This window comes from Rousettus aegyptiacus, unplaced genomic scaffold (genome assembly GCF_014176215.1).
Source record: "Rousettus aegyptiacus isolate mRouAeg1 unplaced genomic scaffold, mRouAeg1.p scaffold_m13_p_8, whole genome shotgun sequence".
Taxonomy (NCBI): domain Eukaryota; kingdom Metazoa; phylum Chordata; class Mammalia; order Chiroptera; family Pteropodidae; genus Rousettus; species Rousettus aegyptiacus.
In genome coordinates, this window is record NW_023416311.1 from 20,692,526 (window position 1) to 20,719,679 (window position 27,154).

Consider the following 27,154-nt stretch of genomic DNA (forward strand, 5'->3'; position numbering starts at 1 on the left):
TTGATTTAATAAATCCTATTTATGTATATATTTCTGTTACATTGGGATTAGAGACAAGTTCTGTTTAGAAATAACTCCAAGAACAGTTTTTATATTTTATTTTCACATTGAAAACCAGTCAGATTTGCTACTACAGCCTCAAAGAGTGTGTTTGTGTAAAATTAAATTAATGCTGACAGGAAATGAGTTAATTCATTTAGGGGAAAGTGAGTGCGCTGACCTTCATCTGGGATGAAACTTGTATTTTGTTCTTTTACTTCATGTGGTTATCAAATATGCATTTTTAAAGGTCAAAACTTTTAAGGCTCCATTGTTATTTTTTAAGAAGCCTTTGTAACAATTCCCTATATGACAAATTCCAAAAGGTAATAAAAGCACTTCCACCCTTCTGGCCCAGAGCTTCACTCAGTGTGGCAGTGGGTGGGGCCAAGTGGCAGGTACATTGTGACAAGCTCTTTGCCCTGTGCTCAGAGGGACCGCCACATAGTTCCTTGGGTTTTTGCCTTGAGGTTGTTTCTACTCAGACACATAAGGTACTTGAAATATTGGCTACTGAAATACATGATAGGCAGAAATGAAAAGTCCAAAAATCGGTTCTGATACCAGGATAAACTTTTATTTATATACCAAAGGGAAAAAGAATATTCACTTAAGCTGCCTAATCTATATTTTCAACAGAGAAGGTGTTTAATTTACTATCCACATTTAAAAAGCTTCAAATAAAATAAAGCTAGGAAAATACGTAAAGAACAGGTGATAAAACTCTCCAGGTAATTAATGGTCATAATAATACTGGAACTGCAGTTTGAAAAACCAATTTTCTAGAAGGCCTAACTGTAGTTTATTTAGAACCACAGATAATTAGTACCAAATGTATCCATTAAATTGTAATTGGCAATGGCAAGCGAACAGCATCAAACCGTATAACTTTAAAAAATTAATCTGAAGTTGTGAACTATATAAAAATCGATCATTCTTCCAGTTCTCCTAAAAGCTCTACAAAATCAGTGATGTACCATTCTGCATTGTCCTTTACTTGCTGCCTGATTACATTTCCTCCAAATCCAATGAAAACATCCTAAGAAGAAAAAAAAGAGAGAGAGAGAAAGAAATGTTTTTTGAAATAAATGATACGGCAGCAGCATAGGGCAGTAAGTATTGTTTGGATGAATAAACTGTCGATATAAAGAAAGGTCATCCCAGTCTCACCCATGGTGCCTCCAGGGCTCCTTGTGGGTCTCCCACTGCCCTGTGAATGAGTAAGTGCACCACTGCTGCAGATCCATTCACCTGGACGTTGTGGGCTTCAAAAGAATTGAAGCCCTCTTAAAACCAAGGAAATCGTTCAAAGATAAAATCACATCAGATGGTAAATGCCTGAGTTCCTAAATGTGCAGCAATTACCTTCAGTCCAGGAAATTTGAATGCTGTAAGGTCAAAGAGAAGCCTGTGGTGCCATGGAACTCCACTGGGGCCCGGAATCAGAACCAGAGCAGGAATCTCCCTACTGGTGTTCTAGGTGAACTTGAGGGACCTCTTACTCAGGGAGGTGTGGTATCCTGGGCTGGAGGAGATGACGCCAATAACCGTTGGCGGCACTCCAACTTTCATCATTAAAATTATTTAAAGTTACATTGTTTCTTTAATTTGTATTAAGTGATACCTTCTTTCACTCAATAATCTTTTTTCTATGAACAACAGAAATTTATTTCTCACAGATTGAGAGGCTGGAAGTCTGAGATCAGGATGGTCAGATGAAGGCCCTTTTCTAAGTCTTTTAAAATGCTATTTTCTCTTTTTCTGCCAGGATATAGACATGATATATACTAAATTGAAAGTACAAAATTCTCTTACTTGTCCTTTCTCTTCATTTGACTTTTCATACCACACAAGGGGGAAAAATACACCTAGATTCTCACCTTCTAATTAAATTTAGTCTCCTAACTGAGCTTCTTGCCTCTGTGGTAGCCCTTTCTACATGCCAGCGCCAACTCAGTTCCTACCACATCTGACTCATTCCTTCTCTCTCCAGAAGCCTTCTAGGGCTTCCTATGACCTAAAAGTAACGCCAAAGTGTCAGGTGAAGTGTGGGGTCTTCAGTGGTTGCTTACACCCATTCCTGCTGGTTTTTGCCCACTGACCAGCCCAGGACTGTGCCTAATACATCCCACTCTGCTCTGCTACTTCCCCTCCATCTGAAAACTTCTCCTAAGCCCCACCAGGCCTTCTTGAGGTGGCTGCTAACCTTCCTTTAGGTCACAGATTCCTCTGACCACCTTCCAAGGACTACACACCTGTGTACACGCCACTTTCTCTTGGTTTGGTTAGACTATTTATAATTTTGGAATGTAAATTATATAATTTTTCCACATCTCGACAATGGGATTGAGAGCTCCCTGAAAGAACTCTACATTTGATGTCTATGTACTCTTCATTAAACTATCCCGGTGCCCATTACTTAATCAGCCCCAATGTTGATTATAAATCACCTAAGAAGGTGTTATCTTAAACTGATGCAAGTAATGTTAAAAGAATCCAAAAAGATTCTAAAACCACGTTTGATTAATCATTTACAAAAGTAATTACTCTTTTTAGATCTCAGGAAGCTAGGTAATAAAAAAGTTCACCACTATATTTTTTATCCAGTTTTTCTTAAGAAATGATAAAGGCATGAACACATCTGATATTTAGGACACTTGCTATACAGCATTTTTTTCCTGCTGGTCTCAGAAACAACATTAATTTAGAAGAATAAAATGCTATAATATGGGCACATTATCGAACCTCCATGAGCCTCAGTTCTCAGTTTACATATTGAGACTGAATTTGTTTTGTTTTATTGTTTTTTATCTTACAATAATATTTAGATTTTTGATTGTTTAACTCTCATAAATCTTATTGAATTCCAAATCAGCTGTTTAAAACAAAAGTAAACTGGAAAAAAATTATTATGCTTAATACATACAGCAGGAGGACAGGCTTCCATGTCTGTGGCTCCATCTCCAATCATGAGTATTTTCTTAAAATGAAATTTTTCCTTTAAAAGTTTAATAACTTTTCCTTTCCCACCAGATTCAGCTGTTGGCTGCATCTCATCAAAACCTGCATATTCACCTTAAAATTGCAGTTAAAACAGTATTAAAGATCCAAAGAATTAGAACGGTATGGTCAGCTTTACACATAGATCATATCCTCACTTAAATGTCACTGAGAAAGCTAAAAATGGCCCTCAGTAGAGTGACAAAGCCTGGACTTCGATACCTATTCCTCAGAATAAACAAGATTTTAAATTATAAATGCAAGGTTACTGCTTTAGGTCATAAACACCTTGGAGTAAATAGTTTTATCTTCTAAGCTTCCAGTAATTCTCAAACATTGTTAAGGTTGCAGAACACCATGAAATAGTAATATATTAAATTTAAAATAAGTTAATATATAATTTCATCTAAGAAGAGATTCCAACTTATATTTGATTATTTCCATTCTTACAGTAATTACCACAATAATCATTGCTCTATTTCTTTTTTTTTTTAATGATCTCTATCTATAGACTGTTCAAAAGTGTTCTGTTAACACATTTAATATTATTTGGTTTTAAGAATGTCAGCCACCCCTTGATGTAACTGGAGACATCTTGAAATAATAGAAAACTACAGCTGTGGCCCTCTGATGGTCCTGAAAGGAGCCAGGAGGCATCTCCAAAGGCAACTACAGCACAATGACTTACTAACAAATTAACTCTCTTTCCTGAGTTTAAGTAGGTTCAAATATATGAGAGCTCTCATAAAATTGAAATATAATGCATAACAAAATAACCATGTGAATTTTACATAGAAATGAACATTTTACTACATGTTACATACTAATAGATTTTATGGATACTAAAGCTAGGAAAGATGATGACCTAAGTCTGTTTTGCAGAGTACAGAATACCAAGGGGCAAAAGACATCAGTGAACAGAATCCTGTATCTCAAAATTTTATCCTGATGTCTCCTTGCATTCCAAGAGACATTACCTAGAATATTGAAAAATAAAACTGAGAAGAAAGGGAAATATCTTACCATTGAAGTAGAATTTCAGCTTATTGGCAAATACATTGGTCAATGGGATATTGAGCTTTGAAGCGACATGCTCTACAATGCTCCTAAAGCCACCAGATATTAGGAAAACCTGAACATTTCGCTCTTGTAGGTAACTTACCAGCTCCCTGCAAAACAAAACAAAATATGTATATATGTATATGTATATATAATACCAAACACTGATTAATAATACAAAAGGGAAAACATGAAATATGAAAAAGAAACTAAAATATAAATCTATTTTTTCTCTTGAATGCATTTGCCCAAGGTACATCAGACAAGGTATATTGCCTGGTGAATTAATGTTTTACCTATGTTTTTCTAAATGCACTTATAAATTAATGGGTGGGGCTTGACTGCTATAGGAGACCACTCCACAACGCTATTCTGCCCTTAGACTTAGAAACACAAGATAAAGAGGAGGCTTAGGCTCTCCCTAGGAAAAGAAAGAAGGCAGAAAGGGATAGCATCAACTAGCCAGATAAAAACTTTTATAAGTGCCTAAAGAACCACACAGAAGGGATCTTTAAAGTAATAGTGAGATACTCTCAGGAGAACATGCCCCAAAATGCAGGTACTAATAGAGAAACAGTATACCCAGACCAGGGCTCCTCTTACCTTATACCAGGGGTCAGGTGTGGGGGATGCTCTGCTATGAGTCTTTGTACCTGTTCCCTGGAGGGCTGGATCAGAGCTAAGCGCTCTGTGAGGGCAGCCTTGAAAGGCACTGCCCCACCCATGGCTCGCCGTGTCCTAGGAGAAAGATCCAACAACGAGCCAACGATCAGGCCATCAAAGTCAGCTGTTCTCAAAGTTTACATGCCTAACCTCCCCAGTACATCACAACGTCTACCCAAGAGGAAGGTGCTGCCTAGAGGCCCCTGTGACAAAATATGATGGTATGGGAGCGATGCCTAACAAATTATTGAAGGTTTGCTTAAGAATCACCTTTCTTTTATCACATGCAGCTGAACCTAAAATGGTCCATGACCCGGTGACTGCCAAGTAACACTAAGGAGGGTAGGCAGGTAGGAGGAGCTCTCATCCAGGCATCTACTGAGAGACTCTGAACCAAAATTTGCTTTCCAGCAAACCACTAAGGCCACACTCTTAACCATGACACTGGACACATGGAGAACCCACCCAGGTCATCTTTGGTTAGTGATATTCACTGTTCCCCTAACCAAGCTAAGAAAGTATCTTATCCATATTTGTTTGTCAGAGCAGTTTTTTTTTTTTTTGCCATAAATATTTGTGAAAATGGATGATTAGATAATGTGCACTGCCAATTTCAGCTCTAAGTGATTCAATAAAAAGCCTAGTGCCCATGTTTTACAAACAGGGACTAAAATCAGAGAATTGTGGCTCTGATCTTGCATGTAATCTAAAAGTCACTCTCTTTTGCAATTCTTTATCATTTCATAAAGTGAACAGATACTGTCCCTACATTTCTGACACAGCATCCTCAACTCCACAGATTTTGGCCAGCTCATCAATTCCTTCTTCTCTGATGACTGTGCTATCAACATCAAAGCATACTGCATCAGCTGAACAGAAAAGTTTCCTCAGCTCTGAGTGGGAGACCATCCTTAGAAGAATTTTCCTCCTACCACACAAAAAAAAAAAAATATATATATATAAACATATTTAAAGGCACAAAATACAATCACAAAAGGTCCAGTTTTGCCTAATAATGCCAAAGTACTTTGATTTATATCAAAGTTAGTGTAGCCCATATAAGAATATACTCATGGATTCGTTCATTTTTTTAACACAAATTAATCACCTTCTAAATGTCAGGCTCTTGGTTACAAAAATGAGCAGGACCCAAACTGCTTCTAGGAAATCAGTCTAGTGATGGTAACAACTTGTAAATATATTTGATGTTCAATCAATATGCAACTGTTTCTGACCTGATAATATCAATAAGGCAAGTGCTAAAAATAGAAATGTAGATAAGATACTATGGGCACACAAAGAAAATGTTTAATCTTGTCTATGAAACAGGACTTCCAGGAGGCATAGGCATTTGAGTTAAATCTTAAAAGGCAAGAGGCACTCTGAGTGGGTTCTCAAAGGGCAGGGCATCATTTTGGCATCTGTTGGGAGTAGGAAGGAAGAAAATAAATGGAGGCAAGGAAAGAGGGTAGTGATGTCACAGGGAAAAGCGGGGCCAAAGATAAGGAGAAAAAATGATGGATAATGTGCTGGAAGGTGCCAAGTGGCTCAGACTAGCTGACAGGCAGTGCACAAGATCAGACTAGTGGGACGTTGGGTCAAGCTAAGGTGTTTCGATTTTAACTGCTAAGTATGGGAAACATTGAAAGCCTTTATGCCTCAGAAGAGGGATAAGAGTTAAAAACACGCATGTGTTATTTACCACCAGTGTAGAGATGGTAACTGAAGGCATGGCGTGATGAAAGTCACCAGAGTGAAAAAAGGGAGAAAGAAGAGGGCTGAGGACAGAGCCTGTAGGAATGACACCTTCAAGTCAAGACCCTGGGAAGTAAAATGGAAAGGAAACATCACAGGAAGAAACTCTGGGAGGCCACAGTACTGCAGAAAATATGAAAGACAGAGTTTTGAGATATTTTATGTTTTAAGAAAATCATTGGGGTGATTCGGCGGAAACATGGCAAAGTGAGAGACGTCCCTAGATCTCCACCCTTGAAACAATAATAAGTTGAACATCTAAAACTCAACTAAAAACACTCAACTGCACACCAGCACGTCTGAGCGTGGGATCTGTGCATAAGAGCTATCACGGGTCAGAACCCCGGGTGTCGGACGGTGGACTAGGAGTAATAAAGAAAATGTCTCTCTAGCCACCAGCGCTCCATGTAGGAGGAGGGAGAGCAATAAAGGCACAGTGACTTTCCTGAACCATCCTGCCTGGAAGCGCTGGGGCTTGTACTCCGCCCACCAGAGGGCCCAATCATCAGGGCAAAAAGCGGAGAAGTGGGCGGGACTGCAGAGGAACAACAGTTGATTTTTGTTGGAGGAGGCTGCAAAACAAGGGCTGAGTTGCACCCCCCAACGCCCAACCCAGGGGACTCTTGCCCCCATATCCTCCAACATCTATCACCTAGGAGCCCCAGGGGAATCTGAGCTAAAGCTGTTGAAACTGCTAGGATTCCAAGAGGCTTAGATGCCACCTACTGGAAACCAAAAGAAGAGCGCCTTCTTTGCAGCAGGCGAAAGAGAGACTGTTATTTAATAAATCTTCTTTCTGGGAAAACAACAGAATACACTTCCATTACCGCCAAGGCAGAGAAATAGTCCATTAAACACCATGAACAACCAAGGTGACAAGGCATCTCAGAAAGAAAGAAACTAATCTCCAGAAAATAAGCTTACAGACATAGAAATGTGTGACTTCAATGACAGAGACTTCAGGATGGTACTTCTGAAAAAGCTCAATGAGATCCAAAACAAATCATATCAATAATTTCAGGAAGAAGAGAGAAACCGAAGAACAAAAAATAATGAAAGAGAAATACAAGAACTAGCTGATACCATCAGGAGATGAGATATAAGAATAATGGGCACTCTCGAAGGGGAAGATAAGGAGAAGGGATTAGAAAGCATTTAAAGACAGAGAGTTGATGAGAACTTCCCAAATCTAAGGAATGGGCTGGAGCTTGGAATTCAAGAAGTCAACAGAACACCCAATTATCTCAACCCAAAAAGGCCTTCACCAAGACGCATTGTATTAAAATTATCAAAAATCAATGACAAAGATAGAATTCTCAAGGCAGCCAGGGAGAAGAAAACGGTAACATATAAAGGTAAACCCATTAGATTATCATTGGATTTCTCAGCACAGACCCTACTTACAAGCCAGAAAGGAATGGAACCGAATATTTAAACTATTAAGTGAAAGGAACTACCAGCCTAGAATAATGAATCCAGCGAAGCTCTCCTTTAGATATGAAGGTGAAATCAAGACCTTTCCAGACACACAAAAATTGAGGGAATTCTCCACTACGAGGCCTGCATTACAGGAAACACTGAAAGGGGCAGCTCACCTAAAACAAAATAACAACAACAACAACAAAAAGACATAATTAGGTGTAAAGTGACTCTCAGGCAAATAGAAGCAGAGGAGTGCAACCCTTATTATGGCTTATATAATAATAAGTAGTGAATTGTTATAACAAGATAGTAATGAATGTTCAGCATACATAGGGACAAACTGAGACAACAATGACTGAAAAGAGGAGGGTTCAAAGATCCAAATTCGCAAAGCACAAAGGAGGTAAGGCTCGCGCAGAAGAAAATAGACAACTGTGTGTGTGTGTGTGTGTGTGTGTGTGTATAAAACTATCCTTTACATGTTTGTAATGGTAACCACACACCAAAGATTGAGAAATGAAATATATAACATGAAACAAGAACCAGAGGCAACACCCACAAAAGCCAACCAAAGGAAAGAAAACAGAAACACATGGACAAAGAAGCAATGGAAACAATGAGCTACCAGAAAGCAAAAGATGAAATGGCTATAAGAAGACCTCACATTTCAATAATCGCCCTAAATGTAAATGGACTGAACTCACCAACAAAAAGGCACAGAGTTGCAGAATGGATCAAAAAACAAAACCCAATCATACGCTGCCTCTAGGACACACATCTAAGCTCCAAAAACATATATACACTCAAAGTGAAAGGGTGAAAAATGAGATTTCAAGTGAATGCATTCAGAGAAAAGTGGGAGTAACAGTACTAACCTCAGACGAAACAGACTTCAAAATAGAAAAGGTTAAGAAAGATACTGAGGGACACTTCATAATGATAAAGTGAATCATGCACCAAGAAGACATAACACTCATTAATATCTATGCTCCCAATCACAGAACCCCAAAATATGTAAAGCAATTACCAGCAGAACTAAAGGGAGAAACGGACCAAGACGCCATCGTAGTAGGGGACCTAAATACTCCACTGTCTGATATGGACAGATCATACAAACAGAATATTAATAAATAACGTCCTTGAATGACGCATTAGACCAACTGGACATAATTGACATTTACAGAGCTTTCCATCCCAAAACAGCTGCTTATACATTCTTCTCTAGTACACATGGAACATTCTCAAGAATCGACCACATACTGGGACACAGAGATAGCCTCGACAAATATAAGAGGGTTGAAATCATGCCAACTATATTCTCTGATCCTAATGCTTTGAAACCAGAGATCAACTGCAGAAAGAAATCAGGAAGAACCACAAATGCATGGAGATTAAACAACATGCTACTGAAGAATAACTGGGCCAGAGAAGAAATGAAAACAGAGATCTAGAGATACATAGAAACAAGTGATAATGATATTACAACATATCAAAACTTTTGGGACAGGCAAAAGTGGTCATAAGAGGAAAGTTCATATCATTATAGGCCTACATCCAAAAGCAAGAACGAACCCAAATAAACAACCTAACACCTCATCTTAAAAAACTAGAAAAGGAAGAACAAATGAAGCCTAAAGTCAGCAGAAGGAAAGAAATCATCAAAATTAGAGCAGAAATAAATGAGACTGAAAACAAAAGAAAAATAGAAAAAGTAAATGCAACAAGGAGCTGGTTCTTTGAGAAGGTTAATAAAATTGAAAAACTCCTGGCTAGACTCACTAAAGAAAAAAGAGAACGCACACAAGGAAACAAAATCAGGGATGAAAAGGAGAAATTACGACTGACATCGCAGAAATACAAAGGATCATACAAGAATACTATGAAAAAGTACATAACAACAAATTAAATAACCTAGAAGAAATGGACCAGTACTTAGAAAAATTCAACCTTCCTAGACTGAATCAAGATCTGAAAAATCGAAATAGACCGATCAGCAGTATGGAAATTGAAACAATCACCAAATCCTACCAGAAAGTAAAAGTCCAGGACCGATGGTTTCACCAGTGAATTCTACCAAACATTCAAAGAAGATTTAATACCTATTCTCCTCAAACTCTTCCAGAAATTTGAAGAGGAGGTAATACTTCTCAACTCATTTTATGAGGCCAATATTGCTCTGATACCAAAACCTGGTAAGGATAACACAAAAACAGATAAGTACAGACCAACATCTCTCATCAACACAGACGCAAAAATCCTAAATAAGATACTAGGAAACCGGATACAGCAACATATTAAAAAGATTATACACCACAATCAAGTGTGCTTCATCCCAGGGGCACATAGATGGTTACCATGTGCAAATAGATTAATGTGATATAGCACAGAAAGAAATTAAAAAATAAGAATCCTATGATCATATCAGTAGATTCAGAAAAAGCCTTCGACAAGATATAGCATCCATTTATGATCAAAACACTTTACAAAATTGGTATAGAAGGAAAGTACTTTAACATAATAAAGGCCATCTATGACAAACCCTCAGCCAACATTATACTTAATGGTGAAAAACTAAAAACCTTCTCTCTAACATCAGGAACAAGGCAAGGCTGTCCACTATCACCACTGTTATTCAATATAACATTGGAGGTCCTAGCAAGTGGAATCAGACAAGAGAAAGATATAAACGGCATCCATATAGGAAACAAAGAAGTCAAATTGTCCCTATTTGCAGATGACATGATTCTTTATATAGAAAATCCTAAGGATGCCACAAGAACACTACTAGAAACAATAAGCAGATACAGTAAAGTTTCTGAATACAAAATCGACTTTCAAAAATCCATAGCATTCCTATACTCTAATAATGAAGTGTCAGAAAAGAAGGTGGAAAAAATAATTCCTTTCGCAATTGAACAAAAAGAATAAAATACCTAGGAATAAATTTAACAACACATGTGAAGGACCTATATAATGAAAACTACAAGACCCTATTAAAAGAAATAGAAGATACAAAGAAATGAAAAGATATTCTGTGTTCTTGGATTAGAAGAATCACATAGTTAAAATGATTATATTACCTAAAGCATTATATAGATTTAATGCAATCCCCATCAAAATTAAAGAAGTAAAACAAAAAATTATCAGATTTATGCAGAAGCACAGAAAGCCCTGAATTGCCTAAGCCATCCCGAGAAAAAAAGAACGAGTCTGAAGGCATCACTCTGCCCGACTTCAAATTATAGTACAAAGTGACAATAATCAAAACAGCAAGCTATTGACAGTAAAACTGACTTACAGACCAGTGGAACAGAATCGAGAGTCCAGAAGTAAACCCACATTTATATGTGCAAATAATTTTTGACAAAAAAGCCAAAAACATACAGTGGAGAAAGGAGAGCCTCTTCAATAAATGTTTCTGGGAAAACTAGAAAGCCACCTGCAAAATAACAAAACTAGAGCTATCACCACACACCAAAGTAACTCAAAATGGATTAAGGACCTGAATATAAGACCTGAAACAATAAAATGCATAGAGGAAAACATAGGAACTAAACTCAAGGACCTTAGACTTAAAGAGGATTTTATGATTTCCACCTCAAAGGCAAGAGAAGTAAACACAAAAATAAATGAATGGGACTACATCAAACTAAAAAGCTTCTGCTAAAAAGCTTTCAGCAAAAAAAAAAAAAAAAAAAAAAAAAAAAAAAAAAAAACCATCAACAAGGTAAAGAGACAACCATCCGAATGGGAAAATATATTTGTAAGCAACACCTCCAATAAGGGCTAACACCCAAAATTTACAAAGAACTCATACAACTCAATAGCATCAAAATACAAATGATCTGATCAAAAAATGGGTGGTGGTGGACCTGAACAGACACTTCTCCCCAGAGGACATACAAGTGGCCAACAAGTATATGCAAAGATGCTCAACATCGCTAGCTCTTAGGGAAATGAAAATCAAAACCACAATGAGACACCATCTCACCCTGTTAGAATGGCTATAATCAACAGGACAAGTAATAACAAATGTTAGAGAGGATGCAGAGAAATAGGAACCCTCATACACTGCTGGTGGGACTGAAAATTGGTACAGCCACTATGGAAAACAATATGGAGCTTCCTCAAAAAACTAAGAATTGATTTACCATATGATCCAACAATCCCTCTACTGGGTATTTACCCCAAAGACTTGAAAACTCATATCTCTAAAGATATTTGCACACCAATGTTCATAGCAGCATTATTCACAGTGGCCAGTATATGGAAGCAACCAAAGTGCCCTACGATAGATGATTGACTAAAGAAGCTATGGTACATACATACAATGGAATATTACTCAGCCATAAGAAGAGATGAAACACTGTCATTTGCGACAACACAGATGGACCTCAAGATAATCATGCTAAGCCAAAAGCCAGACAGAAAAAGCTGAAAACCACATGATATCACTTATATGTGGGATACAAACCTAGAAGTAATAAATGAGCAAGACAAACAAACAGAGATTCATGGACATGCACTATAGACTAGTGGTTACCAGAGGACTATAGAGTAGTGGTTTCCAGTGGAGTGGGGGAGGAGGGGGAGGTAGAAGGGAAAAGAGGGTCAAATATAGGGGAAAGAGGGGGAGGGTGAAGTGGGTAAAAGGGATCAAATATATGGTAGCTAAAAGAAACTGGACTTCGGGTGGTGAACACACAATAGAATATACAGATGTCAAATGATAATGTACCCCTGAAAATTATATGATTGTATTAACCAATGTTACCCCAATAAACTTTTTATTTAACGAAAAAAAAAAAAAAGAAAAAAAGAAAATCATTGGACTAGAATCCTGGGGGTGACCAGGATCCTAGATATGTCCTAAACCATCAAAGTGACTAATGTGTCATGAACAAGGCCACACAAATGATATAAATAAGCTATATTTAGAATAGGCATTAGCTGAAAACAGACTCAAAGGAGCTGGTCAGTCTACTACACAACTGATTTCTAACCAATGCATTTGGTAGTTTAAAGCTGATGTGGAACAAAATGTCTTTTATAGCCAGTAAGCTAAATCCAGCCTGATGCCTGCTTTTGTATGTCCTGTTTTTATATTTTAAATAGTTGAAAACAAAATCAATGGAAGAATATTATTTTGTGACATACAACTTAAAAATAAAGGCCAAAGTGAGAGGTAACAAGCATTTATTTGATATCCAAAAGAATAGGTATATAAATGTGTAACCAATGTACTGTATACTTGAAACTAATAATAAAATTAAATTTTAAAAAAGTGGAAAAAAAAAAAAAAAGAATAGCTATTCTGGAAGCACTGATTCAGAAAGAAACCCAAATAGTGTCCTGATTAGAAGTCAAGGAGTATTTATGAGAAAGGGAAGGGCAATAATTACATCAATAAAAGGAAGGAATTTCCATAGGAGCAGATAAGCTAACATAGGGATGCTAATTCTAAAGAATGTTTTTAGTTTTCAGTCTGGTAGTCATTAATCCAGTAGTCATAATATCTGATTTCTTGTTATCTTTGTAAACAGATGTTTGGGATGCAATGCTGTCTTAGGTCCAGGGTTATCTTACCCTGTTTTAACATAGGTTTGAGACATAAGATGTGCAAGGCAGTTCTCCTAAGATAGCAGCTCCAACTCCATTATAGTGACTCTGTTTTATAGATGCAAGAAAATTACATGAAACTCAAAATTCATTGTCCATAAGTAAAGTTTTATTGGAAAATAGCCACATTCATTTGTTCACATGTCTAGAGCTGTTTACAACACATGAGTTGAGTAGTTGCAACAGAGACTATATGGCCTGCAAAGCATAAATATTTACTGTCTGGCCTTAATTGCTGACCTTAATAAAAGACCTCCAAATAGGAAACATGAGTTTAATCGGAGACTCACTACTGGAGAAAGAGAGGGTAAATTGATGAATCCCAATTAGTTAAATCTTAAACTCTTCACTAACATTATCAACCTAAATATGGATGAAGCTTCAACAAAAAAAACTGTTAAAAAAATACATAAATATGAAACACAGATGCTACTGGTTATCTACAATCTGCTTTTTTCCTCTACTATCATGCTCTTGTTTAAACTGATCCCTCAATTTAGAAGAATGCCTTCTCATGTTCACATACTGTCCCTTCTTTGAGACTAAGCTCCTTTGCCGATTGATTCTCTTCTGTTCTCTTAATGTTGCAATTATACATGGTCTGTCTTTGATCTTCTCTATCTATACTCACTCCCTAGATGAATTCATTGAGGCTCGTGGCTTTAAATGTATGACAGTAACTCTATGACAGTAACTCCCAAATATATATCTGTAGCCCCGTCTCTCTCTCTCCCGAACTCTAAATTCCAACTACCTACTGGAGCTCCATTCAGATGTTTAGTAAACAACCTAAACTTAACATGTCCAAAATTGAACTCCTTCCTGATCTTCCTTTCCCCACCAAAACTGCCATTCTTGTAGCCTTACTTTACTCTCTTAATGGCAAGTCCCCTTGACATTTCTCTTTCTCTCAAATCCCACATCCAATCTTTCAGGAAATTCTGTTGCTGCTACTTTTAAAATCTAACCAAAATCTGACCACTTCTCACCACATCCACTGCTATCACTCTGGCCCAATTCTCTAATGCTTCTTGTGAAGATTATACCAATAGCCTCCTAAAAGGTCCCCTACCCCAGTATTTGTTCTCAATACAAGAGCCAGAGTAATCATTGTAAGCTGTAAGCCAAATCATGTCACACCACTAGCTCAAAATCCCTCAATGGCTCCTTATTTTACTAAAAGTAAAAGCTAAACTTCTCACAATTATCTATAATTCTAAAGAATTATAATTCTGTAATTCACCAGCACTACCCCTATACTCTCCCCATTACATGTTTAACCTTATTTCCTACTCATCTCGCGTTCACTCACTCTGCTTCATCACTGATACTCCTACTGCTCTGCAAATACACCAGGCAACTGTGCTCTCAATGGGAATACTCTTCATTTGGATAACCACTTGGCCAAGTCTCTCATCAAGAGCTTGCCCAAATCTCACCTTCTTCAGTGAGCCAGCCCTGACAGTGAGCCAACCTCCCCATCCCTATTATTATACCCAACATGACTAATCTCCCTTATTATGCTGTACTTTTCAATTTTTCTGTAACATCTATCATCTCCTAACACATGAGAAAATGTATTTATGTTTATTACATATTGTCTACCTGCTCTCTTTAGTATGTAAATTTCACGAGAGTAGGATCTTTATCAGCTTCGTTCACTGCTGGATCCTTAGTAGTAGTTAGTCAGGCATGAGCCAAAGAAACGAAGGCCCAGCTCTGTAACCATAGAAACTTCCCTTGAAGACCTTCCTTAAGGACCTCCCAGAAGCACCTCCCTTAGGATTAACCCAAATCCTAGAGCACAAGGGCTAAAAAAGCTGCTGGCTACACCAGCTGCAAACACCCACACAGGAGGTACTACCCTAATTTGCCCACAATTTAAGATCCATTGTGCTGTCATTATAATACTATAATTATACCTGGAAGTTCATGAATCAAATTATAACAGACTGAATTATGGGTAAGCACATGTGCAGTAAGCAAAGTGTTATATAGCAGCCAGCTGTCCGTTAAGGTAACCTCATATAGGGATCATCTAGGACTTCCCATCTACTTCCCATTTCTGAGTTGTTACAGCTCTCCTTGCTAAAAACCCGCTCCTCCCTTGGGGCGTACTTTGTTTTATCTCTTCACCTCTCAAATTCCACAGGGCTGCAGCCTTCCTTAGCATGGCCCATCTCCTTCTAAAGAGTACTTTCAATAATTTTTTAAAATTTTGTCAACCTGTAATTCTATGCTGCATCAAAGAATTTGATGAACAGAGGGACAACACACAACACCACTGTCCTCCCCCATGCCGCTAGGGCGACGCCGGATTTCACATTACCCCACCAGTAACATTAGGGCTGAGAACAGTACCTCGCACACCATAGGGCTCAATTATTTGTTGAATTAAGTGAATGGACAAAGCTCAAATGCCATCTTCACTATCTCTCCCCAGAACTCCCGTGGTACTTTATGTAGATCTGTTTTTAATATGTTAATATAATAAATTTGTAATATTCCAACTTATCTTAAACTTATTTATGTGCATGTCACCTCCACTCCTGGATAAGAAGCTGTTTAAACTAAGATTCCAAAATTTCCAAAACACCTATTTTCAGCCTCTTTTGAGTAAATGCTCAATTACTTTCTGAGAGTTGAATGAATAAACAAAATGATGTAATCATGAGTTACACACAACTACCCATTTTTTAAAAAATTTTTATTGTGAAAAATTTCAAATACATAAAAAAATAGAGAAATGAATACATGAACTCCATGTATTCATCATCCTGCTTCAACAATTGTAACAAATCTTACTTCCTCAACAACCCCACAAAAAAAGGTTCCACACCCAATTCCAACATGATGGATGGGAGGTTCCTGCACATCTAAGCAATTCTCCAACACAAGCAGGGTATCCTACAATTCGACTCACTTTTGACACTATCTACCCAGAGAAAGCAGCAGGTTCCACAGGTTTAAGGTCAGTCACCCAAGGCAGACCCCCTCACACACTTCTAATGCCAACTGCAAGTCTAAGTTGTCACCTGTTCTTCCAACCTACCGGCTACAGGCTGGAGGTCCCAACAACCCCCTTCTTGGGTTCTATTAATTTACTAGAGTGGCTCACAGAACTCAGAGAAACATTTTATTTACTAAATCACCAGTTTATTATAAAAGCATATAACTCAGGAACAGCAAGAAAAAAGACATGCATAAGGCAAGATCTTTGGGAAGGATACAGAGCTTCCACACCCTCTCCAAGTAAGACATTCTCCAACCCCAAAGCTCTCTAAACTCTGCCTTTTGGATTTTTATGGCAGCTTCACTATAAAAGCATGAGTGATTAAATCATTTACCATTGATGACTAAAAATCTCCAGACCCTCTCCCCTCCAGTGAGATCAAGGGAGGTGGGACTGAAAGTTCCAATCCTCAAATTACTGGGTTTGTTCCCTGAGCAAACAGCCCCCTTCCTTAGGTACAGTCCAAAAGTCAACTCATTACAACAAGAGACATGTTGCTCACTCTCATCACAGGAAATTCCAAAGGTTTTAGAAGCTCTTGCCAGAAATGGGGATAAAGACCAAATAATTTGTTCCTTATTATAAATCTAAATCACTGTATCACACCTACACACATCCACCTTCCCTCATGATCTCAAATTAAATCACATCATCTCATACAAGAATATTTCAGTATATATTACTAAAAGGTAAAGACTTTTTTAACATGGCCATTTGCATTTTAACTATTGTTGTGGTGTGTTCAAATTTGAGACCCACGGAGCCAATTGAGATTAATTATGAGCCTTTATTAACCGGCCAGCGACTGACTCTCCCCACTAGAGAATCAGCCCAGAGCTTTCAGAGGAGGTAGCTTATAAAGCCTATAATTATATTAAACAAGCAAGCAGGCTTACAGTAGCAGAAGTTAGCCATTAGCATATCTTTGCACAGGATATCTCCTAGAACTACACCCTGGTTAAACATTAAACAAGCAAGCAGAAGTTGGCCATTTGAAAAATTTCCTCCCTTAACAATCCCCACTGGTTTTCTAGGGGAATTCAAATCATTGATTTCCCAACCTGGAGTGGTCAGCATAAAAAGCAGCAAGTCTTACCTAAAGCTATACAATTAAAGCAAGATCTATGCTTATGAACACATTAGTCTTATATGTATGAATTAATATACAAGATTTTTATTTCATTTTACAGATTCTGAAACTAAGTTGTTTAAAAGGTAAATTCTGAAACTATGGTCGATGCAGTAAATGAATATATTAAAACACAAACTTTATCTAAATATTTACATTAAAAAAGACATTTAAAACGGGGAAGGGTCCATCTCAGTGAGGCTCAGGTGAGGCAGGTTGTGGCTGGGTGAAACTGAGTTGGGACTCTGGTTGTGGAGACGAATTGGTGTTTTTCGCCTAGTAGTGAGTGGAGAGCCTGTAAGGACTTAAGAAGGGAGAAGTTTCGGATTTCTGAGAGCTTATTTTTTCTAGTTTGGGGAGAAGTGGAGGAGGCCTTTTAAACATGATTTCATAAGGTGTGATCCCTTTACAGTAGGGGGTGTTTCGTGCCCTTAACAGAGGGGAGGGAAGGAGGCTTACCCAGTTTTCGCCAGTTTCTAACTTGAACTTGCTTAAAGTTTCTTTCAGGGTCTTATTTATCCTCTCTACCTGTCCCCAGCCTTGAGGCCTGTGTATGCAATGCAACTTCTAATTAATTCTCAGAACCTAGGCTAAAGATTGACTTAGTCTGGGCGATGAACACCTGGTCACTGTCGGACCCCAGTGTTATGGGCAGGCCAAGTCGAGGCACTATTTCGTAGACTAAATTTTTTGCTACTACCTGAGTTGTTTCCTGCTTGGTGGGGAAGATTTCAGTCCATCCTGAGGAGGTGTCAATGAACATAAGCAAGGACTTGAATCTGAAGGTGCCTGGGTTGACCTCAGTGAAATCTAACTCCTAATGTTCCCCCGGTGCCTGTCTACGAAGTTTTGTCTCTTGTTGTACTCCCTTGGAGGGTCCTGGATTCATTTGTACGCAGATGTGGCACTGGGCCGATACTCGCTTGGCCATTTGTTGCAGCCCCAGCATGTAATAGTCTCTTTTCAACAGTTCAATCAAATTGGTCTCTTAGGTGAGTGCTCTGGTGAACCTGGGTTATGAGGTCTCAGCTCAAGGCCTCAGGTGCTATATAATGCGACCATCTGGGAGCCTGACCCACTCAGCAGATTTTTCTTTTTGTTTTTTCTCTCAGCTTGTTGCATAGTTTAACTTCTCTTGGAGTGTAGGCAGGGGTGTCTGCTAGCACCCTGGGCACTTGGGCCAGTAGAATGTCAATTGGCCCCACTGGTTTTCGGGAAGCTTCCTTTGCGGTCCAGTTGGCAAAGGAGTTGCCCTGGGCTACCTCACACCCAGGCCTCTGGTGACCTGGGCAGTGTATGATGGCTACTTTCTCAGGCAGCCAGATGGCTTCAAGTAGAGCTAGGATCTCTATTTTGTTCTTGACTTCCTTCCCCCCTGAGGTGAGTAATCTTTTTTCTTTATATAGTGTCTTATGAATATGTGCAGTAGCAAAGGCATACCCGCTATCTGTATAGATATCGACTGTCTTTTCCTTACCCCATTGGAGTACTTGGGTCACAGCAATGAGGTCGGCTTGCTGAGCTGATGGTCTGTGGCTCAGGGCCTGAGCCCAGATGACAGTCCCTCTGCTAACTACTGACACCCCAGCATACCTGACTCTCTCGGAGACGGAGCTGCTTTCATTGGTGTACAGTGTGGCATCCGGTTGTGGCCACAGGACGTCAGTCAGGTCTGGTCTGAGGCTGGTGATGCGATCCAAGAACTCGAGACAATCATGTAATGGCTGTTGAGGGTCATCATCAGGCAAAAAGGGTGGATGGGTTAAGAGCAGAAGTTTTCAAGAATTGTACTTGTGGGGGGTTAAGGAGAAGAACCTGGTATTGGGTGATTTGTGCACTGGAAATCCAACGATCAGGGATGCTGCGGAGCATGGTTTTCACCACATGGGGGACTATAATCTGAATAGTCTGTCCTAAAGTCAGTTTCAGTGCTTTTTGGTGAGGATGGCTGTGGCCGCAATGGCCCGCAAGCAATTAGGCCACCCTGCTGCAACATAGTCCAGTCTTTTGGAGAGGTATGCAATGGATCTCTTCCATGGTCCTAGAGTATAGGTGATATTAACTTTATCCCGGTTGTTGAAGATGCACAGGGCTACCTCAACTAGCTCAGTCAAATTCTTGTTCTTAAACCTTTTTATCCTTATTACTTTTTTTTTTCTAATATCTGGGGCCGACTGACTGACAAAAGCGAGGTTTTATTATTTGGGTCCTCCAGGTCAATAGGGGTGTATAACCAGTAAGACTCTAAGAGTCGTTCTAGAAACACTGCCGGCGATTCATCCTTGGCCTGGATGAATTCGCTTACCTTAGAAAGGTTAGTAGGTTTTCTGGTGGCAGACTGGAGGCCCTGGAGAAGCTGGCGATACTGATCAAGAGCCTCTTTACCTCGTTTGGTGTTGGGGTCTCAACGCGGATGGGTGTATGGGAGAACATGGTGGACGTGGGTGGGATTAGTGGTGGGCTGCCCCTTTGGGTCATGCACAGTCTTGGCAGCCTCTCAGAGAATCCGTTCTTATTTCTCAGAGGCAAAAAGGACCTGGAGAATCTGTTGACAGTCATCTCAGGTGGGCTGATGGATAAAGAAAATAGCCTCTAAAGGAGAGATTAGTCTCTGTGGTTTCTCTAAGAAGGGTCTTGATGTTTCTAGTTATACAGATCTTTCCTGTTATCTGAAATTCCAATTTTAATATCAAGACTATGTATTTATTTAAATCATAGCTATCTAATTATTGTAATAGTTTTGCTGTCTTGGCCCAAATCAGAGCCATGCCCTTTGCTTCTTTATAAGTCCTTTGTTTCTGAATAGTCAGGTCTATTTTTGATATTTATGACATATGACAATTTATAATAACTGAAATTATGACTGATACCATTATACAAGGACATATGAATAGTAAAGATATTGACAAATTTCTAGGAACTTTATACAATTTTTAGAACACTTGTATTAGTAACATGTATTTATAAAAATGTAACTTAAGGTTAAGCATCATTTATTATTTGGCAATGCTTCTTATATAATTTAATATATTAAATAGACTGAATTAGCTTAACATTTCTCTTTTACAAAGTGACAAAACCAAACCTTTGAGATTTTCCAGGTGCCCTCTGGGAAGTCTCAAAGTTATTTTGAGATAAAACAAAAGATCCCATTTAGATTTTATGTTGGGAAATTTATCATAATGTCACAAGGTTTGATCACTTGATTAAATAGGATCACAGGCCACTATGAAACAATATTTAGTTATCTATTTAACCAAAGTGATAATAAAAGATTTTAAAGGTAAATATGACTGACTATATAAAAACCTTAGCACTCTTAATGTTAAGAAGACTCAGTTGTTTTTTTTTTTAACTAATCAAAGACATAATAAAGACTATAAAGCACAACACATTATTTTGATAAGATACAGAATTTTTGTTTTTTAAGTGTATTGTTCACAGGTAAAGAAAAATCTTTTACAATCTCTTATTAGGAACAGACTAATAATCCAAACTCTAGTTTTTGTGTCAGTACACTGTTAATATTAAAGTTAATTTTAAAACCTTATTGTTTGGTTGGTCATGGGCGCCATTATGCCAGCGGGAAGGTGGCTCAATACCTAAGATGGCTGACGGCTCATGACCAAAGTTACAGCAGAGACTTCCCAGGTGACATCCCAAGATCAACCAAACAGAAAAGTCCCTGCCCTGTAACCCTACTGACATCCTGGGCCAAAACCTTTAAAAACCGCATCTATACCCCTGACACGTGCGACTTCTCTGGCCCCTTTCCTCGGGACCAGTGAACCTCGCCCGCAGACCCTAATAAAGCCTGTTTTATACTTCACTTTGGCTCAATCTCACCCTCATTCTCGTCTCCTCCGGCCGATCACTTATGATAAATACATTTAATTTTAGCCAACTTGACTATATAAAACAAGATTTTCTTTTTCTCTTTTTCTTTATAACTTCATATATTTACCAATGTTTTTGTCTTTTATTTTTTTAGGATTTCTCTTCACAAACCTTTTTCCACTTCTCATTTCTTCAGTTTCCCTCTTCTCACTCATTCAGAAATAACCAACTTTAAGACAAACACCTTTCCTTCAATTTCTTTTAAAATAAATCTCTATACTTCATTCCTTCTGTTACCAAAAACATATTTTCCTTTACTTGTATTATTCTCACTAATTCATTTTACATATACTAGAACTCATAATTTTTAGTAGCCTTAGAGAAAACAATGAAGCAGGCAATTGTAAACTGTGTTTTATATATCGGCATACAATAGGTTAGCAAATTTATGAATATACCAATTTTATAATTTTTAAAGGCATATTTTTCTTATTTGGAAATGCTCTAGAGAGTCAATGAATATCTATTATTAAACTTAATTAAGTATTTTGCCAAAAAGATTTTGGAAAATATTTTTAAACATCAACATTCATTTTTAAGCTTTTAGGTTAAATTTATAATTTTATAATCTTCAACAAGTAGAAATAGCATAAACTTCTTTGACTAATAAACACAGGTAGAATAAAACTGTGTGTCTGAAAACTTTAAAACATACCTATTTTATTTAACCTACAATATTAAACTATCCTTATTACCAAAGATTATCTCAGATTGTTAAGGGTAGAAAATTTTCAAACTGAGCCGACTAGCTAAATCAGCTACAGGGAAGAAATTGTCCCACTTGCTTTGGTGTCGTTTTAGAAAATGTATTGTATAGGATATAAAGATGGCCAGTGTTTGCTTCTGTAATCAGCTCACCTATTAACCAGAGTGTGGTACGAGACAATGTATTTGTATTGTGTTAATGGTCGATTTCTACTATTGTAACCTGCTTACTTGTTTGGTGTAGTTTTAGGTTTCATGAGCTGCCTCCCTTGAAAATGTAAGGATTGAAGCTTCCCAGTAAATCAGAAACAAGGAGATGACTCCTCTAGGCACCAAAGCCCCAGAAAGAGGTGCAACATTCCGGGATAAAGATAACAAGACTGCCTATCAGGCTAGGTGTGATTTAGTAGTTCCCCAGATACATTTATCTTTGTAAAAGACATTAAAGGCTAACATCTGTTCTCTGTAATTTCCTTACCCTCTTTGTTCTAGGAAGTAGTCCGAGACTTTATAAAACTGCCTCAAATAAAGACCCGGGGCTGATCTTCTCTAACCCTGCATGGTGGAGAGTCAGTCCCTGGCCGGCTTATAAAGGCTCATAACTAATCTCAATTGGCTCCGTGGGTCTTAAGATTTGAGCGCACCACAACAAGATCACGTAGACTTGATAAAGTAAAACAAAACATTTGGATTAGTTTTTATTTTTCCGACAATTTTAGGAAGACTTAATTTATCTATAAGTGTTTATCTCTCTCTAAACCAACCAGAGTTTTTCTACACATCTACCTTTCCATAAAAACAAACTCCAACCCAAACCGAAAAACCAGTTAGAAAGGCGACTCTACCATCTAGAATTTTGCCCCACAGACACTCTGTGAATCTTCTAATCAAATTCACTTTCAGTCACTCTCCAGATTCAAACCTCTAACACAAATGCACATCCATCTCTCCACCATCTCTCAACCACATCCCCACTTCCAGTCCTCACCTGCATGACCATTTTCCTGCTGCTCTTCCCCGCTCTAATCTAAAATACAAAGGATTAGTTTAATAGGCCCCTATTAGCTTTTTTAACTCTTGTAATTTTAATATCAAAAACAAACTCTCTTCCATCACTGGGTAAATTATTTAAACTTCCTGTACCTCAGTTTCTTCATCTGCAAAACAAGAATAAAAAAACAGCTAGCATCCTACCACTATGCATCAGGCACATGACAGGTGCTGAACCGCTGAACGAAAGAACTTAGTCAAAAGTTAAATGCCGCAGCAACACAAGCACCTAGTGTTATGCCCTGACTCGTATCTCCACAAACCACGAAGAAGCCGACACCGATGCAAGAGCAAGAGGGAGTTTATTTCAGACTCGAGTCCGGACCACAGTCAGCACATCGATGCAGCAGTGAGTAGGAGGCAGTCTCGAACATGGGGCTTCAGGGGTATTTGAAGTGAAAAATCGTAAGCATGGAGAGCGATGTCTTGGCGTTATAGGATTGGTACAACGAGCTTGTCACTTAGCAGGATTGGCTGGGTGATGGTGCCAAGGAACAAGGCGGGGAATTTGGAGAGTTACTTTCCATAGTTGCTCTGATTGGCTGAGTCTAGGGTGGGGTGATGGTCTCGCTATCTGCGGCTTTTCCGGGAACTGGCCTGTGCTTAAGATGGAATCTTATGCCTAAGATGGAGTCACTTTGGTTGTTCACTAGCACACTGTTAGGGATACCGAAAGTGCACATCAAATGTAAGTCACTGCTATCAAAATCTTTAGTGCATCCCCACTGTCCACAAATTCTAATTTAAACCTTTCTGTACTGTTTTAAAAGAAGCCTATGATTACCGTAGATAATATTCTGCACCTGAAAGGCTGCTTGCAGGTCGAGTGACCCCTCTAATGGCCGAATGTGGGCCACTCTAACTGGCAGAACCTCTGGAGATCAAACGGAGTGACTGACAACCCCATACCCTCAGGCCCGTCATCTGAAATCCTTAAAATTGTCCACAAGACACCGCAAGGGAGTGGGCTTAGAAGAAGCCTGTCCCAGGGGGGCGGAGATGGACATGAATGAGAATAAGAGTCCTGTGAAAGATAAGAATGTTAGACAAGGTCCACTTGGTGACTAGACAGCCACTCGGGTGGTGCTGCAGCAGCAAGAAACCTGCAAAAAGAAGAATAGATTAAAAAGAATAACAAGAAAATTACAAAAGACCTTTAGGGACCAGAACAATCAGACAATGAGACAAGCTTGACAGAAACCCAAGTAAGTAAACTTATGAGGACCAAGACAATAGGAGGGTAACAGTACATCCGACCGGTCCAGACAAACAGACACAATACAAACAGACAAAACAGACTACAAGTAATACACACCACTAGCCTATCAGGCAGGTACTGGGTCAGGATCTGACATTGCGGTGGCTGAAAAATTGACTCTTACTGGAAATTACTATTTGACTATCGCTATGGACACGTAGGCCTTTGATTATAGGAACATAACATTCTAAACAAGCTTTCTGCTTCTGTAACCCCACTTATGCACCTGACCTGTGAGTTGACAGGTAGTGAATAGAAGATAGCCCTTTGTGTTTAGACAGAATGAAGAATGAGATTTTGGGCTTAAAAACCCTGTACCTCTACATTTCGGGGCTGCTTAATTTGGGGTCTGCATACCCCTGGCAGACCCAGCTGGCTGAATAAAGAATGTTTCCTATAACTCACTCACTGAGTTCTGGTGGTCTGTGTGTCTTTCAGGGGCTGGCGGCCACAACAACGTCTCAGACCTGACTGTACTAGGGAAGTTGTGCCACATCCGGCTTTCCACTAGTTCTTAGGGCCCACAGACAGGAACGGTTGGTTCTAAGCCGAGACTTAGATGAACTCTAGGGCTTACTGACAGACAGGTCTAAGCTGAGGCTCAGACACCCTAGGGCTTACAGACAGGTCTAAACCGAAACTTAGACATACCCTAGGGCTTACCAGCAGACAGGTCTAAGCCAAAACACAGACATACCCTAGAACTCACAGACAGGTCTAAGCCGTACTCACCGGTGAGACTGATTCAGGTGGCTCGTGACCAATTCTTAGTAGAATTTATCCTCTGGCCTCCTGGGCTGAGATTGTCCAGCGTCCGGGGCTGAGGAACGTCTCTCAGCGGCTGCCCCCTGAACACGGCCAAGTCTCCCCCAGACCGACCGGGGCCGCGGGTCTTGGAGATGCTCCCCTTTTCTCTCAGGGGACAATCTCGCTGGGGCCTCCAAATGTTGTGGTGTGTTCAAATCTGAGACCCATGGAGCCAACTGAGATTAATTATGAGCCTTTATTAACCGGCCAGCGACTGACTCTCCCCACTAGAGAATCAGCCCAGAGCTTTCAGAGGAGGTAGCTTATAAAGCCTATAATTACATTAAACAAGCAAGCAGGCTTACAGTAGCAGAAGTTAGCCATTAGCATATCTTTGCACAGGATAACTTCACCCTTAACATTAGCATATCTTTGCACAGAATATCTCCTAGAACTACATCCTGGTTAAACATTAAACAAGCAAGCAGAAGTTGGCCATTTGAAAATTTTCCCCCTTTAACACTATATTACTGTACCTGTCTGTATTCAAGTTTGGCTGCTAAGGATTCTAGAATCAAATGAAGTGCAGACTTAAGCATATCAAACCTTATGATGCCCTTGCTAATCTAATCCCTGTCATTAGCATATAAATTAATGTCTCTATTATTTAATTCATTCATTCCCTTCCTGACTTGGCACCTATCTATTTCACGAATCTAGTACTCCCCATTGCTCTTCTCCCCTCCAATTACACACACACACAAACACACACACACACAACTAATGTTCAGGGAATACAAAGGATTTCTTAAATATGTCATGTTTTTTTTATTCTTCTACACCTTTGCAAATGCTGTTCTCTCTGCCTGAAATTGCCTAATCCCTCAAGTCTAGTGAACAAACTCCTATTTATTCTTTAAGGTACAGATTAAATGACCTCCCTGTACTATACTATTTCCTTCCTCCCCTTCTCTAGCCCAGAGAATCAATCACTCCCATTCCTCTCCTAGAATGTGAGTTCCTTCAGCGTAAGCATCTTGACTGAATTATCCATTTCTGTTTCTTGCACCCAGGAAGTGTTAAGTAAATGTTTCATAAATTAAATAGACTGAATCCAAGTAATGCAGGGAGGAGGCAAGAGGATAAAATGTTAAATCAAGCTACATTCAGAGACTGCAATGTACTATACTGCAGCCAGGCCATGAGGATACCTGCAGAACAACCCATTTCCCACACCTGTGAAGGGGAAACAGGAAAAACAGTTTTCCATTGGCTGCCCTATACAAAATAAAATCGCTCATTCCCTATGGCTAAACCCATAGGGAACCTATGGATTAAAGGCTGAAAACTGCCAGCTGGCCTTTCACACTACATATTCTTACCTTTTCAGTTACATACTCTTCTTCCCCTTCCTCACCGTATGTCAATATTAAAGGAAATAGGTAAACAAAGTCTTTAAACTGTAACTCACAGTAACAAAAGAATGACATATAAACTGAATTCCGCACTCAGGATCCCTCTCAGTGCCTTTACTCTGTCTCTCTCTCACTGTCCCTCTCACTCTCTGCTTCTGAAAGGAGACCATGCTCAATGGAGTGTACCCCTTCTTCAATAAACTATTTCTTTGACTTTTACTTTGGCGTGTGTGTTGAATTCTTTCCACTCTCTGTCAAAGAACCCTTTCTTCTCTCAATACAAGGCTTGGTCTCCCCTCTCTTGGGGAAATTTGCCCTGTCCTATATCACCACAAAAGATTAGTTTTCTCTTTATAAAAGAGCAATATTAAACTAATTAGGTT

At 39.0% G+C, this 27,154-nt stretch overlaps 1 protein-coding gene across 1 annotated transcript in view; it reads right to left on the bottom strand.

The window, feature by feature from the left end:
- Positions 1-590: 590 nt before the first annotated feature.
- The window catches only part of PSPH (phosphoserine phosphatase), a 43,584-nt gene continuing 17,020 nt past the window's right edge, over positions 591-27,154 (bottom strand). Inside the window, exons 2-6 of the mRNA XM_016138554.2 lie at positions 5,531-5,689; positions 4,702-4,836; positions 4,063-4,208; positions 2,966-3,114; positions 591-1,078 (exon numbers count right to left, since the gene is read on the bottom strand). Coding sequence (XP_015994040.2) covers positions 971-1,078; positions 2,966-3,114; positions 4,063-4,208; positions 4,702-4,836; positions 5,531-5,670 — 678 coding nt within the window. The 5' untranslated portion in view covers positions 5,671-5,689 and the 3' untranslated portion in view covers positions 591-970. The remainder of the gene's footprint in view (positions 1,079-2,965; positions 3,115-4,062; positions 4,209-4,701; positions 4,837-5,530; positions 5,690-27,154) is intronic.